At 32.1% G+C, this 17,221-nt stretch overlaps 2 protein-coding genes across 2 annotated transcripts in view; both read left to right on the forward strand.

The window, feature by feature from the left end:
• The first annotated feature begins 4,813 nt into the window (after positions 1 to 4,813).
• On the forward strand, positions 4,814 to 6,046 carry LOC119632381 (COP9 signalosome complex subunit 4-like). Its single transcript, XM_038025272.1, has one exon. The coding sequence runs from the start codon at positions 4,814 to 4,816 to the stop codon at positions 6,044 to 6,046; it is 1,233 nt and encodes a 410-aa protein (XP_037881200.1).
• Positions 6,047 to 12,817: 6,771 nt separating this feature from the next.
• Positions 12,818 to 17,221, forward strand: part of LOC119632384 (bicaudal D-related protein homolog) — a 46,712-nt gene continuing 42,308 nt past the window's right edge. Inside the window, exons 1-3 of the mRNA XM_038025274.1 lie at positions 12,818 to 13,192; positions 13,908 to 13,974; positions 17,180 to 17,218. Coding sequence (XP_037881202.1) covers positions 13,108 to 13,192; positions 13,908 to 13,974; positions 17,180 to 17,218 — 191 coding nt within the window. The 5' untranslated portion in view covers positions 12,818 to 13,107. The remainder of the gene's footprint in view (positions 13,193 to 13,907; positions 13,975 to 17,179; positions 17,219 to 17,221) is intronic.

Genomic DNA, 17,221 nt, shown 5'->3' on the forward strand with positions numbered 1-17,221 from the left:
TGTATGTATGTATGTATGTATGTATGTATGTATGTATGTATGTATGTATGTATGTGTGTGTTTGTTTTTATTTCTTTTTCTATCTATATATCGACAATAACGTTGATGTAGATGTTAACGATTATCAATGACTCTAAAACAGAAAAGAATTTATAACCAGTAATACAATAAATAAAAGTCGACCAACCATAACGAGGAATAAACGTTTATACATATGTGATGTATGAGATCCCTATGTAATTAGATATTGGTGTCAGTAGCAACAGATGTACATGATTATCATGTTGTGATTGCTAATAATAACGATCATGATGGTGATTGTACATATTGTTAAGGTTTTTCGTGTCCATAGTTTTTTATGAAATATATAATACGGATCACAAATTTCTTCCCTTTTGCAATATAGACATAACAAGAAAAAAAAACAATATCAACCTTTTATTGACCTGAAAAGTACGCAGTGATTGCACATTTTTAAGCTTTCTTTCATAATATTACCTCTTTTGAGGAAGTGACAATTATAAGTTTGATTATAATTTTATTTAATGCCCACAATGATTTATTAGGATTGTACACATAATACTTGTGAATTACTTGCTTTTCTACCCAAGCACATTGGCTTCACTTTTTCGGACCTTGTGCTTGAAAGTTCCTTCAGAAGGAGCTTAATATATGGCTTTGTCGCTTTAACTTGGTTAGATCTATGTTTGCGCAACACAAGAAGAGAAAGATATCGATTATTAAGTAACACTGGCATGTTATTTAACATTTCTGAAATAATCACTTAATAATATTACACAAATACCAAATGCAATTCATTCCAACTAATTGATTATCCCAGAAAAAAAATTTGAGAGAGAGGGGCGAAAACTGGTTGACGAAAAAGCGGATTAAAAATGAAGACATGATCTTAGGTAATAGTAAAATGCTTGTAAAAATCTATATAAACAGAATATTTGCGTAAGGCATGGTCAGTCAATTAAAAAAAATTTGAGTCGAGAGTGCTGTCGAAATAGATTGCAAATAATCTTACCCTTAAGGAAATTGATTGTGAATAAAAGAATCTTAAAATGAAAGTGCAAGTGCAAGTGTAAGTCTCTTAAAAAGAAAATTCACGATCTAGCGATGCGAATCGTATCCAGAGAAGTATTTCGTAACATTAGTACGGCCGACTACTGAATTTGTAATGCCGACAAAGTTGGATCAATTTTCCAGCAAAAGTCTTTTCTTTCCGTACTTCTTCTGCTGCTCATCTAGATTGCTAGTCTATCTTTTTATGAGATTTTCAGCCTCTTGTGATATCTTTGAGCTTGTTCTTGGTACTTCGGCTTGCTGATTTATCACTCATTCGGTTTCCTATAATTCGCACAGAACCTAGTAGGCCTGTCTTTTTTATAAGGACCACAGGCGAACACCAAGAGCTATTTGGTGATTCAATAACTTTCCGCTCTTGCACATCTTTGATCAAGTCCGCCATCGCTGCTCTCTTTGTTAGTGGAATTCTTTTAAGCCGTTGTCGAATCAGTTCCTGCTGTCTTCATTGTATGCTTCGCAAAGCCCCTGCATCTTTCTCCTGGGCATTCATTCTGCCATCCTATTGGCCTAGCGCATCATCAACTTTCTCTTCCAGCACATTAACTTTGCCTTGGAATTGCTGGTAACCTTCGTCTATACATGTGTGCTAGATTCCTTGACATTCCCGAATTTTCTCGATCTTTTCCGTCGTCCCGTCAATTTTTGATTCTATTTCTTGCTATCTTAACTGTATTTGCTGTTGCCCTACCTGCATTTGTTGTATGAATTGCATAACAACGGCATTCGATATACTTGCACCATTTTTGCCGCGTTTTTCTCCTTCTGTGGCTGTATTTTCTGTTCCCTCAAAGTTCGGTTTACTCCCTTCGCTCGATATTATATTCGATCTCCAATATCGTTAGGTCCTCTTTGTTTTTTTTTTCTAGATGTTCGTCTACTCTTTGTTTCAATTCATTTCTGCTACCGGCTGTACGAAGGTGTCTTTTTCGACTAACTCCGCCTTTCGCAATTATTCTGTTTATAAACATTTTTACAAACATATTACTATTACCTAAGATCATGGCTTCGTTTTTAATCCGCTTTTCCGTTAATGTTTTTCGTTGGCCGGCAACTGTGTAACGCGCCACGAATTTGCACCTGGTTTTTCCATCTCGCGGATAATTGTTTTCGGGGAAAATCATTTAGTGGGAATGAACTAAGGCGGCTAGGTAAAAGAAGTAAGAGTGCTAAAGTCGGACAAGACCGAGCTTTAGAGATAGTCTACATCACCACTTTGTCTAATACTCACTAATTCACTCATTTTCTTAATAATATGCAGCTTTCTTAATATTACATTACTTTTTTATAAGAAGGTATAATTTTCATGACAGCGCTCCTATTGGAGAATACTCAAAACGGTAATGTGGTCTAAATTTAGCAAACTTAATGTATTTGGCAATGATTTTATTATTTTCCAGTTGTTCCCGGTATAGCAAACTAAAAATTACATTCTGTCGCCATAGAGAGTTTGGCTTTCATGAGAGCATCTATGATCCCCTGTGGTTAATTCATGTGTGGTTTCATCATAGAATATTAAAAATTAGACTGTTTTGTCTAGGGTTTCATAAGAACCCCATATATGGATTGAGATTCAAACAATGTGATGCAAGCTCGGGGAGATTGATTTACATGCCACATCATTGTGAATGAAACAATTTTCATCGAAAAGTATTGAAAATCAGGTTTTTTTTACCCCACCTAAAGATGTAGTTTCCATAGGAACGGCTAGATGGCCTGGGGCATGCGCCATCCGATCTAAAGTTTCTATGCGAACGTAAAATGCGATTTTTGTCCCGAAATTACATTCTGTTTTCATATAACATGACTTATCAAAACCAGGCGTCATATGGACGAAAAAGCGGTTCCGATCCGCATCATTTTGAATAGCGTTTGTCCTTGGGCCAAAAAACACCTCTGTGTAAGAGATTTAATCGGAATCTGTTTGGCTTAAAATCATATATTTTTTTTTATCGATTTAAGTTTGTCTGCGCATGCTTCAAACAATACGATCGAAGTTTATCTGTCTGTCTGGTATCTGTCAAAAAATTGAAAATAAAATATTTGGATGGAATGAGACCATTTTTAATGAATGTAGAATGAATTTGTTGTATTTTCTGAAATGAAAATAGCTGATGAATTTTATTAAGCAGTGTATTTTAGCGCATTTAATGATTGACCTTGCGCGACTCTACGGTTTTTATTCATTTCATTTAATTGTGAATCAAAATTTGAAAACACTTACGGCATAAATCTCAAATTGAAATATTACACAAATAAATAAATAAATAAATAAATAAAAAAAAAACAAACCAAAGTAAACATAATAATATTAACCCATGTATCGAGACATATCTTATATAGTGGATATACAATAATAAACACAAAAAGCAAAACGCATATGCAGACAACAGTTTTAATCTAGTTAATCTGCCAGTTGGTAGAAAATGAATTACTTTTCTCTTAACAACAATGGAAAAAAACGATTCGTTGTAAAATTTTATTTTCGGCATATTTTAACATAAGATCATATACGAGTAAAACAGAAACAATAATTGCTATCTACTTTATGCCTTGGATTGAAAAGTCAATTTTTTTCTCCTTTTTCTAAGCAGTAAAGCAATACGGAAGCAATGGCACGAAGAAGATCAAAAAGTACTAATTGTCATCCCAAAGTTGTCTTGACGACGGAAAAGAAATCAAAGTCAAATGAAAAATTGATAAAAAAAAAAAAAAAAAGGAGAAATGTTTACTTATTAACTATACTTTTCCATAGTAGCTTTACATACCATACCACTATAGGTAAAAATCAAGAAGAGCAAGCATTTTTAATTGCCGAAGTAATCCGTATTTCTATTGCAAATGGTCTGCGGGCCATTACTGACAATATTTATAAGTCTAGGCAAAGCTTAAGCAATGATTGTTAAAGAAATCATCAGCGATTATAATGTTAATGATTTAATAAGAAAAGCCCTCAACTTCGGTCAAGGTCGGAGAGGAAAGAGAGAAGTCTTTTCGATTATTAGATTTTATTTCTTGATATGATACGTATATTTATGAATTTTACGGAGAGAAATCGATGTAATTATGATAAGCCTTAGTAGTTGCAGGTAGAAGAGAAAATAACATTGAAGCTTAATTTTAGATATGAATCGTTTCATGATGCGTTTGAATGTAACTTTGTGTGAACTTCAGTTTATGGAACTGAATATAACTCAAGGCTATATATATAGCATTTGATAGATTGCACATCAGTGTTTACTTTTTAGACTACCACCTTTAAATAAAACTTTAAGTGAATGGTCGAGTCGGAAAAGAACAATTAATTACGTAACTGTTGTGATATCGATACCTTGGTATACTCAACATTATCAAAAAATATATTAGATATAGTATGTAGTATATAAAAAGATAAATATTCTTAATTGTCGCGCGTGTAAGACTATAAGCCGGTATAATATATAGTACTTCCTCGTAAGAATTTTTATCAAATTCGATTTAAGAAAGTGTATAAGAACGGAGTAAGAAGAAAAGTAATTAAGTGAAAGAAAAAACAAAAGATTTTCGATTATTCTTTGATTAGTAAAGCCTTCTCTCTATTGACATCGATATCGTGTGTGTTTTCTCGCGAAGTAGACATATAATCGTGATAACTTGCGTTTTTCTAATTGAGCATTTTTTTCCTAAATTATTTTCTGCGATCTTTTCATAATAAAAAGTTGTGAGCCAAGTAGCATGAAAAATGGTTATAACATTTAAGAATACTGTTCTCCGATTAGTACATTTACTTTATTTCTCTGGTGGGCTAGCAGACGAAGCCAAGTCATATTTGCGGATATTAGATCAGATTATTTCTAATACGAATGATGAGTTGCAGGAAACATTTCAAGTATTTATAACAAATATGGTTAGTAGACGTATCAAACTGTCAGTCTCTCGTCCGGTATTAAATGAAGTTGTCTCAAGATTGGCGAACCTTCCTGATCGAGTTGCTTTTGATTTGTGTAAGTTTGCGCTAGTTAGACTTCAACCACGTATCATTTGCTTTGAGGAGCATGTATGCGGTATACTTCAACATATCGGAACCATTATGGAACGATTTCATATGTATCGGCAAGCAGCCGAGACTTTATTGACCGTACCATTGGAAAGGGGGCACAGGCGATACGCCGCAGAATATAAATTCGACACGTATGTGCGTATTGCACGTCTCTTTTTGGAGGCTGGCGACGTGAGAAAGGCTGAATTCCATATTAAGCGCGCGTCCCTGCTGCAAAGAGAAGTCTCTGCGAAAACAAAAATAATTTCGTATAAAGAGAATTACGCCAGTATCTTGGATCATGCACGCAAATTTATTGAAGCTGCCCGGCGATACGTTGAGCTATCCGCTATCTCCAATATGTGCATGTCGTTTCTAAGAAAAGCTTTCATTTGCATCGCCTTATCAGCGACTGGTGAGCAACGCTCTCACATATTGTTTTTATTACTTAAAGACAAACGTACAAGGATTCTGCCGGGCAGTGCTTTAATTGGGAAACTTTACTACAACGTTATTATAAAGCCATCAGATTTGAAAGATTTTAAAGCCATATTGCAGCCGCATCACAAAATCACTACATCAGACGGTCGTACTCTTCTCGAGCGTGCAATTAATGAACACAATCTGATATCCGTTAGTAAAATTTATAATGACATATCATTTGAACAATTGGCATCTCTCGTTGAAAGAACGCCTACTTATGTACAGATCGTTGCGGCAGAACTGATAAGAAACGGACGCATACCAGCAGTCATCGATCAAATACGTGACTCACTCGTATTTGAATATCAGCGAGAAGCTTCACCGGTCGACATGGAGATACAATTCCTTTGTAATCAATTGAATTCAGTATTTAATAAAATTGCAATTGCAAATCCTGCATGGTTTGCCAAAGTTGAAACAGCCATAACAAAGGAAAGTGATAAAAAATGTTAATCTTTCAATATTCAAGTGAAATAAAAATATTTATTCTAAGATGAAAAAATGAAAACGAAAAAAAAAAGAAAATTTGAAAAATTTTGCAGAAGGAAATTAATAAATCTATTTGAAGTTATATTGAATTTTCACAATATTTCTATTTATCGCGTGCTAGGCAAAGGAAGACTGGTTTTCACTTTCAAATTATGTTATTAAGAAACTAACAAACTACGGAATAGGTTAAAATTGAAATGATTCCTTCGATTATTTCGACTCCGTACCTAATTTAAAATATGCCGGAATTCATAAAAGCTTCTATCGTTCCTTGATCTCTACCTATTTTCCGCGATTGAAGGACGTTTTTCTTTTTCTCGCCCTTTTTTCAACATCTCGAACTAGTTCTAGTTTCTCATATGACAATCGAATTAATAAAAATATAGAATTTTTACTGATTTTATAGAAGAGTCCAGTGTCTTCCAGAAGTGTTAGAAGCTTTAACGAAAGAAGACGAGTTATAGCAAAAAATCATCATTGTGCATATTCATGATGTCTCTGAAGCAACTTTGAATCTCTTTGCTTTAATCTCGATTTACTTTAAAAATTTATCCTGAATTTATATACATGTGCATCTAATAGACACAAGGATTTTAGGTTAGTTTTAATTATTTGAGATTTGAGGTAATCGATAAAATCGATACCTTTCATTGTTTTTAGTAACGAGCCAGCGAAAGAAGGAATAGCAGCGAATGGATTACAAAGTATTCGAATAGGAAAGAAAAAAAAGGAACTATAGATGACTTGATATATTTCGATTATTCTCGATTCGATCAGTAGCTTTAATATGAAATCGAGAGCATTTATGCTTTCGATCATGTGTTTTCGTTTGGATTCTACGAATTAGGTACGCATAAAGATAAAAAATTGGTAATTACGCTAAAAGTTAATATTTAATAATAAAAATTTAATATTTTTAATAAAAATTTTTAGTTATATTCTTTTAAGAAAAGATTACTGGAAGAGTGCTTTTAGATATTTTTCAAATATCTCTAGAATTCATAATGAAATCAATAATTTGGCATTATGTGAACCTATTTTGAAATTGCCGACACTTTCCAATCCAGTATCCAGTACGATAAGCTTAACATATGTCCGAGTATTGGGCGCCGTTTACTGTCGATAGGGGATCTAGAGGCAGCTAAAAAAATTTAATTAACTCGCGTCTCGCTAATGCACGTAACAATAATTGATAAAAAAAAATCAAGGTTTCGTTATGCAAAGTGTAATGCATAGGTTTTGTTTGGAACTGTTCCATAAGTACAATGTGAACGCTCAATCGTATCTTGAATTAGTACCGTTTAGCCAGCCCAGCTCTGAGTTAAAGTGTTAATATGTTTGTTTAAAGAAAAGCTTCGATTTAAACCGTCGTTGCACTATTCAAAGATAAACATTCCAAATTGTTGCCAACTAATCATGTAACAGAATTGAAAAAATTTGAAGGTATGCTATTGTCCTGTCGTAGATTTAAGACAATGTATTGCTGAAAATGATCTATAGATTGAACAACGCACTGCTATTTATACTTTAGAGGTAACGCCTATCTACGCGGAGTTTTTCGCATATATATTGATAGTTAACGGAAGAGTAGATAATCTCCTTGATAATGAGTCCAATTTTGTGCATTTTAATAATCAAGGAGATGAGTCAGTATTCGACCATCAAGTAAAGTCAGTTTGAATAAAATAAATAATGAAAAAAACAAAACAAATCTTTTGGTTCTCCTTTGAAGCTAAAAGAAATAGATGAAGTTATAGAAGAGTAGCAAGAATTTATTATTGATTTAATTGGATGGCGATTTAACTAGATTTAAAGAGGTTCTGAGCTACATTAACAACAAACTTGCCCGTCTGCCTGCCCTTCTTCACTGTGATGCTTGAAATCAAATAAATTGAGATTGATATTAGTGGAAATGAATGATGAATGAATTGAAATGAAGTAACTGGTGGAGAGTACTGTGAATTTTATTTGGAATGAACTCATCACACTTACTGCCTAACTGTTCGATATTTTTTTTTAAATCTTACACAAGGAAAAACATTATAGTAGGGCACGGTTCGGCAGTAAGTGCGACTTTTCAAAATAAGGCGTTATATAGGAGGCGGTCCGATCTGAGTCATTTGCAGCAGCGTTAGTACTTGAATGAAAATAAGTTACAGTGTATCAAATTCTATTAAAATATCTTAGAAATTGCAGTTTGCAATTTAAACGGAAGCAAAGAAAATCAGTGGACGGATGGACAGCTAGAAAAGTTTAATTGATCGATATAATAAGAAGCGGGTCTTTCTCAAGTCTTTTGGGGTATTGTAGACATCTGCATCAACTTAATATATCTTTGTACCGCAAGCGGTGTAGGGTATAAACATTACATATTCTATCGAACAATAACGGATAGTATATATATATATATATATATATATTATAAGATTTATATGATTTTTTTGTAGATAAGCTCGGAATGATGGAATTCATTCACCTTCAAAGGCGCTTGAGCAGTTCGTCTTGATTTGAGAGAGCCACATGCGTCAATTATCTTTTTCGGGCAACGATATTAGTTTGGTTTTTAACGAAAGATTCTATCGCAAGAATTGAAGAAGAAAATTATCTTTTTCAAGAAATAATATTGAATTTCATGTCTGGAAATTTGATTGAAATATTGCGAATAAATTCATGAGAGGTGATGAACTCTTTCTCCTCAAATTTTGAATACATATAAAAAAAGTTCGAAATTTTATTAATTGGCAGTAAATTGCTATTCGTTGAGTGATATAAATTTCCTCAATTTCGTTCTGAGTCCTCATCTCAATCCACTAAGTAGGTTGCATTAAATTTTAATAGATTTTTCAAATCCTGATAATGTGTCTTGCGCCCCCATAGATATTTATATTAATGATTTGAGTTTGTAGTATTAATCCTTTTAATTGAAATAATTTGCGCGCTTTTATTGACCTACAGCTACACTAGTTGACAATGCACATGTAAAAAAAGTTGCATCTTTTTGCATCAATTTTTTGTAACGTTGTGGGCAGACAGACATAGGAAAGGCTTTTGTAAAACGCTTTTGTGGGAAAATGTATTAGTTAATTAATTACTCTCTGTTCATTTCTATAACTGTCTTCCAACATTTTACTGATTTTTAAATGCTTTCTAGGACAATCTTCAGCTAGTTTAGCTAGCAAATCTTATAAATTATTGTGCTTAACAAAAAACCAAAAAGAGATGAAAATCTGAAAAGACATGTCAGGAATGGAGCGGATCTTACGATATTCTTGACTCTCAGTAGCGTATGGTCTGTGCGCCGTTGTAATAAAAGAAAATGCTTTTCGTTTAACGAATTTTCTTCTCCACATCGAATTGGTAGAGTTGATCATTTCACGTTTACGGGTGAAAAAAATGCAACCCGCTTTAAATTGCGAAATTTAGCCGAATTTTTGACAAACTCTTCAACGTCAATAATCTCTCAATTATCGTTCATTAAATCAGGGACATCGTTATTATCAATACCGGAATGTAGTCTAAAATCATTTAGACCACTTCGTAATGATCATAAAAATTGCGAGGTTGTTCCAATATGCTCAGCTCTCTCAAATTCGGATACTACATAAAATGTGACGAAAATGTTTCTTTTCAATCTTGTATTTGAATATTTGCAAGGCTATAATAAAATCGTGTGGACTTGGGATCGATCCATCAATCCAATTCAAAACCGTGTTCAACCTGTAGGTCACAAATTTTGTAGATACTTTAATGAAATTTGGTACACTGACGAATGCTATTGAATACGCTTCGATTCGGTTAAATATGCCCATATAACGGCCTATTTTCGCAAGTTGTTATATGATCAACTGCAAGGTGGTGTAGGGTATTTAATGGTGAGCCCTTAACCCGTTGTAGTGTTTTTATTTATCATAATATCATTGACTTTGCGTATATATGAATATTTTTAAGGTTATGTTCCTTCACAGATTATATAGATGACTTTGCTACTACTCGAATTTGCCAGGGGAAACGGCCAATTCTACGAATTTAGAAACATGTTTTCTCTATCTTAGCTTCCTACTATGTTCTTGTATCAGCAGCTTACGGCGAGCATAGCAATGGTCTTATTATAGTTTGGTATGCATTGGGCCAACTGAGTCGAAAAATGGGTGTTTACGGATGCCATTGTAAACAAGGAGGATTATTTAAGGATATTGAACGAAAATTCAAAAGGAACTATAGACAAACTTGGTCTTCTCGAAACATTCAAATTTTACCAAGAGAAAGACCTCAAGCGTAAGTCCCGCTTAACTCAAGAATGGCTTTTATATAACTGCTCCAAAGCGCTTCACTCTCTTCCTCCTCATCATGTGGAATGAATTGGAGCGACGGTTGCGAAAACATTCAATCTCTTCCGTCCAAGATGTGAAAAATGGACTACAAGACGAATGGCGTACGATCCCTGTTTCCTACACAAGCAAAATTATACAAAAAATGTCAGACCGTTTAAATGACGTTATTAAGCAAAAGGGATACTCCATCGAATATTAATTTGCAATAATATGATGTTGTCGACCATCGCATCCTTCCTTATGTGACAAAAACGCAATATTAATGACGCTACGTTTTGAAGTTGTTGAAGTTATTTAATTTTCTTGTCTACTGGAGTAATGTTTTGTTTGTCTTTTTTTTTTTTAATATTTTAATATGTATTCTCTGGTAGTACGAAATAGTAAAATAAATTGTTAGGCTTGGACAATGAACTAGATTTACTAAGCGTTCACTTTTTGGCGAGCGAGACAAACGCAATGTTAATGAGACTCACTGCATATATATATATTTTTTTTGAGTGCCATAATAGCTCTTTGATCTATAATAAGCAAATTAAATATCTGCTAATCCTAACTCTCTTGAAGTGTTGGAGGATTTCCGTCACTATTGCAAAAAGAAGAAACTAGCCCTGGCGAGAATATGTATGATAGATATGTTATTCGGGTATTATGTTCAACGAGCTTACGGTCGGTAAAGTTCCGTAAAGTTCCGTAGAGTTCATTGAAATCCGTAGTAATAGGATGATTACGTTCAATTGCTTTCATTTGTTGTGTTTGTAATAAATATCTCTCTTTTTATCTTTCCTTCTCTCATTCTTTCTTTTTCTCTCGGTTCTTTAAAATATGAAAAGAACTCATTTGCAGTGTCTTTGTTCCTACTCAATGCTCCCTAACTAAAGCCTTTAACTAAAATAAATACATATACGATAGTTTAAACGGTAGCCTTAAAAAGCTCTACAACAACAAAAAAGCAGCAACATACCATTTGTTGCGAAGTTTAAGTCGACATTATAATACTTAAAAAGTGCAATTTTATACAAACAAGTGTATAAATATATATAAAAAACATCAAAATACTAAAGAGTAATGAAAATAATAGAATAACAAAAAAAAAAAAAAAAAAAAATGAAAATCAACTCAAATAAATAATAAGAATAATATAAATACATTTAAATAATCTCATAAAATATGTCTTATATAAAACGAGTAACGAGAAACGACATAGACTTGGGGGCATTTCAAAATGTGTTTTCCCGGGTATTCTATGGATAAAAACGTATTTCGTATTTTGAAACGATAGACACATTTTTCAACTGTACAACAACTATAACTTATTATTATACACGAATAAAAAACACTTTGTTTTTCATCATAAAATTTTTGAATCATTTACTTGGGGTTTCCGTTTTCAAAATAAGTGCCATAAAACTTGTATAAAAACTCTACAAGAATAAAAATTAATCCTAACCGTTAGAGAGTTTAGCAATCTTTCGCATAAAAACAGGGCTTAGCAATCCTAGCAATGCAGATTTTTCCCTTTTCTTATCATCTCCATTCTTTCACCTTCCCAGTTAATGTTCCGATTTCATTTCAATTTGTCATTCGCTATCAGTCCATTGCAGTCCAAAATTTTCATATTCGTATGAAGGAAAGGTTTTCGCATATGTCAATTTTGTCACCCTTATATGAAGTTGAACACGATCTTAACAAAACTATGATCTTAACAGATATGGAAAAAAATTGCAAATTTAATTATTATTTTATATTGATCGGAAGGATGGGCTTCTTCATGAATCTACGCTACATAAAGACTTGATGACTAAATTTACCAAAAATCGTCAATTTGATGCGTAAATTTTTTGAATTGCATTGTCGTTGCAAAAATGAGAATAGATAGCTGAAGTCTGGCGCAAGCATTCCTTAATCGATTAAGAATACGAGGATTACAATATAGTATGGGTATTGTGTTTGTAAGCACACTCGCAACGCAGGAAAGATGAAAACAGCGACAATTTTTTCATATATTCGTCTATAACCTTTAACCCGATTCGAAAGGTATTTTCGAAAACATTTCAATTAGATATTCTTTAGTATCACTTTTACATTCGGTCCACAAAAATTGTTTTAAACGGTTTACTGACACGTCCGCAACTGACGGGTGCGATAAATCTAATTAATATTAATATTATTGTAAAATATATATTAATCTTGTGTATATTGTTAAAGATATTGATAAAATTAATATATCTATGGATACTGAGCAGAAAAATAAAGAGTAAAACTTAGCCATACACACAAAGCACAACGGTTGGCTTGGTAACTTGTGTTTAGGCCGTTCAGTCTTAACTGAACATTCGGTGCGGTAACTTGTTTATAAATTGCGCGACAACATTCTATAAAGTGTGTCATATATGTATGTATATATATATATATATATATATATATATGTGTGCGTGTGCGTCTATTTGTGTGAAAATACACATATGCTTGCTAACTTTTATGGCAATTTTTTCTCTTTTGATTGATGGCAGAATAAAGCACAAGCAGCGACAAAAATAATAATAATAACAAAGACTCGCTATTAAAATAAAAAAAAATAATAAAAAAAAAAAACTAAAAAAAAGGAAAAAGCAGAATAAAAGAAATGAAATGCATTACAGTTGGAACGACGGAAGTGCATGCACTGAACAAATGTGCAAATAGAACACGGGCGCAATGTATATTGAAAGTTTGTTTAAACATATGTGTATAGGAGATACTTATTATTGCAGCGCTCAAAAGCCAAGAACACAAACAATTGGTTAGTTTCACGTAACAACGTCTAAACAAACAAAACCTATCTTCAAAGAAACAACGAAAAGCGATTTTTTGCATGAGCCTTAGTAGCTTCGCTTGGTCTATTGTGAATGCAAGTATAGAAGAGTATAGATTGAAACGGAAAAGAATATAATAAATAAAAAAGTAATAATAAAATCCAAAACGACTTTCTTTATTACGTTCGTAGCTAAAGCGTAAATAAAACGTTAAAAAAAAAAAATAAATAAATAAATTCAATAACTTTTTGTGTTCCCTCCGCGCTCACCGTCCTTTAGACGAAATCAATGAAAACATGCAAGCGATGTGAACATTAATAAAAATCAAAACATAGACAATAGTAATAATAATAATAAAAAATCATAAAATTTTGTTTTATCAATATTTGCTAAACTAAACACACACACACACACACACACACATACACAGTGACACCTCATCAACTATTAATGCATATTGATATAGGAAACATATAAATAATTAGCAATTTTTATATACCTTCCGTTGCGAATAATTATAACAGGATATGCAGAAGAGAATGAAAAGAAATTAAAGTTAGAAGTTTTCGGCAAAAAAACGAAGAAAAAAATAAACAAAAAAAAAATATATATATATATATATATATATATATATATATATATGTATGTATGTTGATATGTTGAATTTGTTGTTGTAAACTAGCGTATAAACTGCCGTTACAGTTAATCCAACAAACCGTGAAGTGAACAAAAATATAATAAATAATCAAAGCAATTTCTTTCATTTGTTGTAATAAGTTTTTTTTTAAAAATTTTATTTTTTATTTTTTTTTATATTAAAAAAAATAAATATTAATACTTTAAAATTTTGTACCGGGCATTGGTATTTAATAAATTTGTATTTTTGTAAATACCAAGTCATCATCTCATTCGCATTACATATGCAGTTTCTTATATGGGTAATGGAAACTTTAGCACTATCCCCGCTTTAAGTATAGTAATTGTGCCGCTCGCTATACATGTGCGTATGTACATATCTGCATACATATACATATATATACATAGATATATATATATAGCATACCTACACATATATAAATATAACAGACGTACTAATACAAGAGCATTAAGTAACAGAATGATTTCTTATAAAATGTACAGAAAAATGTAATAAATCCTTTCAAGTCAAAGACAAGTAAGATACCACAAAAAAAAAAAAAACGGTCTTAATGATAATACGGCTTAAGTTTAGTTTTCAAAAAAGGTTTTATGCATTCGTTCTTTAAGCCTTTAAAAAGCGAAACAAAAAAACACAAAAGCATTCCCCTTTAAGCAATGTAATGATATATAGCAGAAACCCTTATTTGCTTGAGCACCCAGATTATTTAATAGGAAAGCGATCTTTATTAAAGATCATATATTTTTCAAATATTGTCGACCTGATTTTGTTGTTGACCCTGTAATAAATACATCATTACCTGAACACATTTTTTTTGTATTTTGGTGTTAATTTCACCTTTGTACATATGTATGGTAAATATATGCATTTAAACTATGTGTTTTTTCAGTTCATTACGTTCCTTACGTTATATATATATATATATATATATATATATATATATATATATATACTACAGAGATATCATACTATAGAGAGCTTCATCGTATTAAATTTTGTTGTTAATAAGTTTGTTTGTATTGGCACTTATATAAAAGCATTGCTCTTTTGCATGTCATGTAAATATTAATATATTTAAGAATAAATACTTATCGTTCAAAGGAAAATACTATCAAATTTAAAATATTGGTAGTAGCAGGAATGGTGAAAACCCTATACTCATCAGGGGATGAAAATTTTAAATTTTCAAAATTATAGAGCACTGGGTGAAACTAGCAAGAAAATGATTTTATTAAAATTTTGGATAATAATACGCTTAACCATTTACATTATATTAAGCTTCTACGGATGTATGCAACATTGACAAGGACTTTAGATAGATCCGTCATTCTATTACACCGTTCGATCCAGAATTATTTTCAAGCTTGAATCGATTTAAAAAAATGATTCTGATTGTCTGTCTGTCTGTCCATCCCGTCGTCTGCCTTGTTTTTTTAAGTTCAAGCTGCATTTCGCAATTTTCAAGATATTTTTGATGAAATTCGGTACACTGACTTGTTTCGGCTCAAGGACTAACGCTATTGAAAATGGGTTTAGATCGGACCAATTTTTCGACCATTTCGCTTGTAACGGCTCATTTTGAAAATTCGATGTATAGATAACTGTAAGATGATATAGGATGTTTAACGGTGGATCGTAGCGCAATATAGTTTTTTTACTTGTTTTAATTACGAGTTCAATTTTACCTGATATATGAATGGACAGATCTTTTACTTCGCACTTGCTTCCAGTCGAACTTTAAATAAAATTCAAAATTGTTATCCGCTATAAATTGAAAATTGCCAATGCCGGATTATCTATTAAGCATTGAAAATATTGTTATTATATTTCAAAATATTCTCTTAGACAATCCTTTTTCAATTCACATTGACATCGATTGGCGAAAATGATAATCTAATGTAAAATGTGTAATCAATGTGCACAAAGGGTCAAAGGATGACGATTTTACCACTTCTCTATATAAAAGGACAGTTTTCCATTTAGTGTTATTAAGTTACTCAGCGTATACAGACGCTCGAATCATGGAACGATCAAAATTGCATATTCGAGATTCATTACATTTGTTATTTGATTTGCAGAAATCTGTTGCCGAAACACCAATCCAATATGGTGTTGGTGCTCTGTCATATCCTATATCGATATGTATAAATACGATTTATGAATAAAATAGTATTGATTATGCTCTCTCTTAAAAAGGTCCGTAATGAAATGAAATGAAATGAAATTTCATGAAATGCATTTTGTTTTTTTCGTTACAGTTTTTTATTTCTTGTGCATTGCTTTCAAAATTTTTTTTTACCTCTAGTATAAATTTGCAAATTCGCTCATTAAGAAATCAGTGTCAGTTATTTTTTATGTGAAAAGCGAATCATGAATGTTGGCTGGCACTACGTCTGTCCGTTCTCTAGTTATTTTCGTAGCGGTCTTTTAAATATGTTCACCCGGCAGTTTTCGTATTAGAAGTGGTCGTTTTTATAATCGTCTCAGACTGAAAAATCTTCGATTCGGATCATATCTATTTCTGAAACTCAGATTAGATTATTTTATTACTCTATTGTATCGTGTAGTAGAATTTGATTTGATTTCTTTAGCGCCTCATTTTTAATAAATTAGAAATTTTGTAAATTGTTACTAATATACGCGACTTTGCCAAAGAGTATTCCGTCGTGGACTTTAGTTCACATCGCGCAAAATATGCGAATTTGTTGCTTTTCCCAATCAATCATGCTATCAAACTATAAATTATATCAAAAATGAAAGCAAAGAATACCGTGACTGTTTAGAATAACATCAAATCTATCAGACTTATCTAAATGAAAAATTATCCAAATTGTTTCCGAGACTATGTAATCACATTCGTCATCAACTAAATTAATTAACATTTTTCACAATCGTATCATAAGTCATAAACGTCACAGTTATCGGTATGGCTGACTAGAATTAATAAATTACTGGATAAAATCTAACAAGAGTTGTTCTCATTATTGTCTATCATTTTTTGTAAATAATAGTAATATTCTAGAGAGGGCGAAAGAGAAAAAGGTATAGAGAGAGAAAGAGAGAGAGAGAGAGAGAGAGAGAGAGAGAGAGAGAGAGAGAGCAAAAGAGAATCGTAAACGGGTACGTTCACATGTGCAAACCTAACACATAATATATATTGATAACAAATAAAACATAACACATCGGAAAAGATGCATAAAATTCAACTAAATCATAATATTAATAATAATAGTAAATTAAAGACGGCATTTAATTATAATAAACAGAAAACAATAACAAACCCTAACAACGTTACCAATGTTAATGATCTGCACAGATTACAACAACAACAACAACAACAACAGCACCAGCACCAGCA

Source organism: Glossina fuscipes, unplaced genomic scaffold (genome assembly GCF_014805625.2).
Source record: "Glossina fuscipes isolate IAEA_lab_2018 unplaced genomic scaffold, Yale_Gfus_2 1, whole genome shotgun sequence".
NCBI lineage: Eukaryota > Metazoa > Arthropoda > Insecta > Diptera > Glossinidae > Glossina > Glossina fuscipes.

Coding starts and splice junctions, on each gene's coding strand:
- LOC119632381 (XM_038025272.1), top strand. CDS start 4,814: ATGGTTATAACATTTAAGAATACTGTTCTCCGATTAGTACATTTACTT.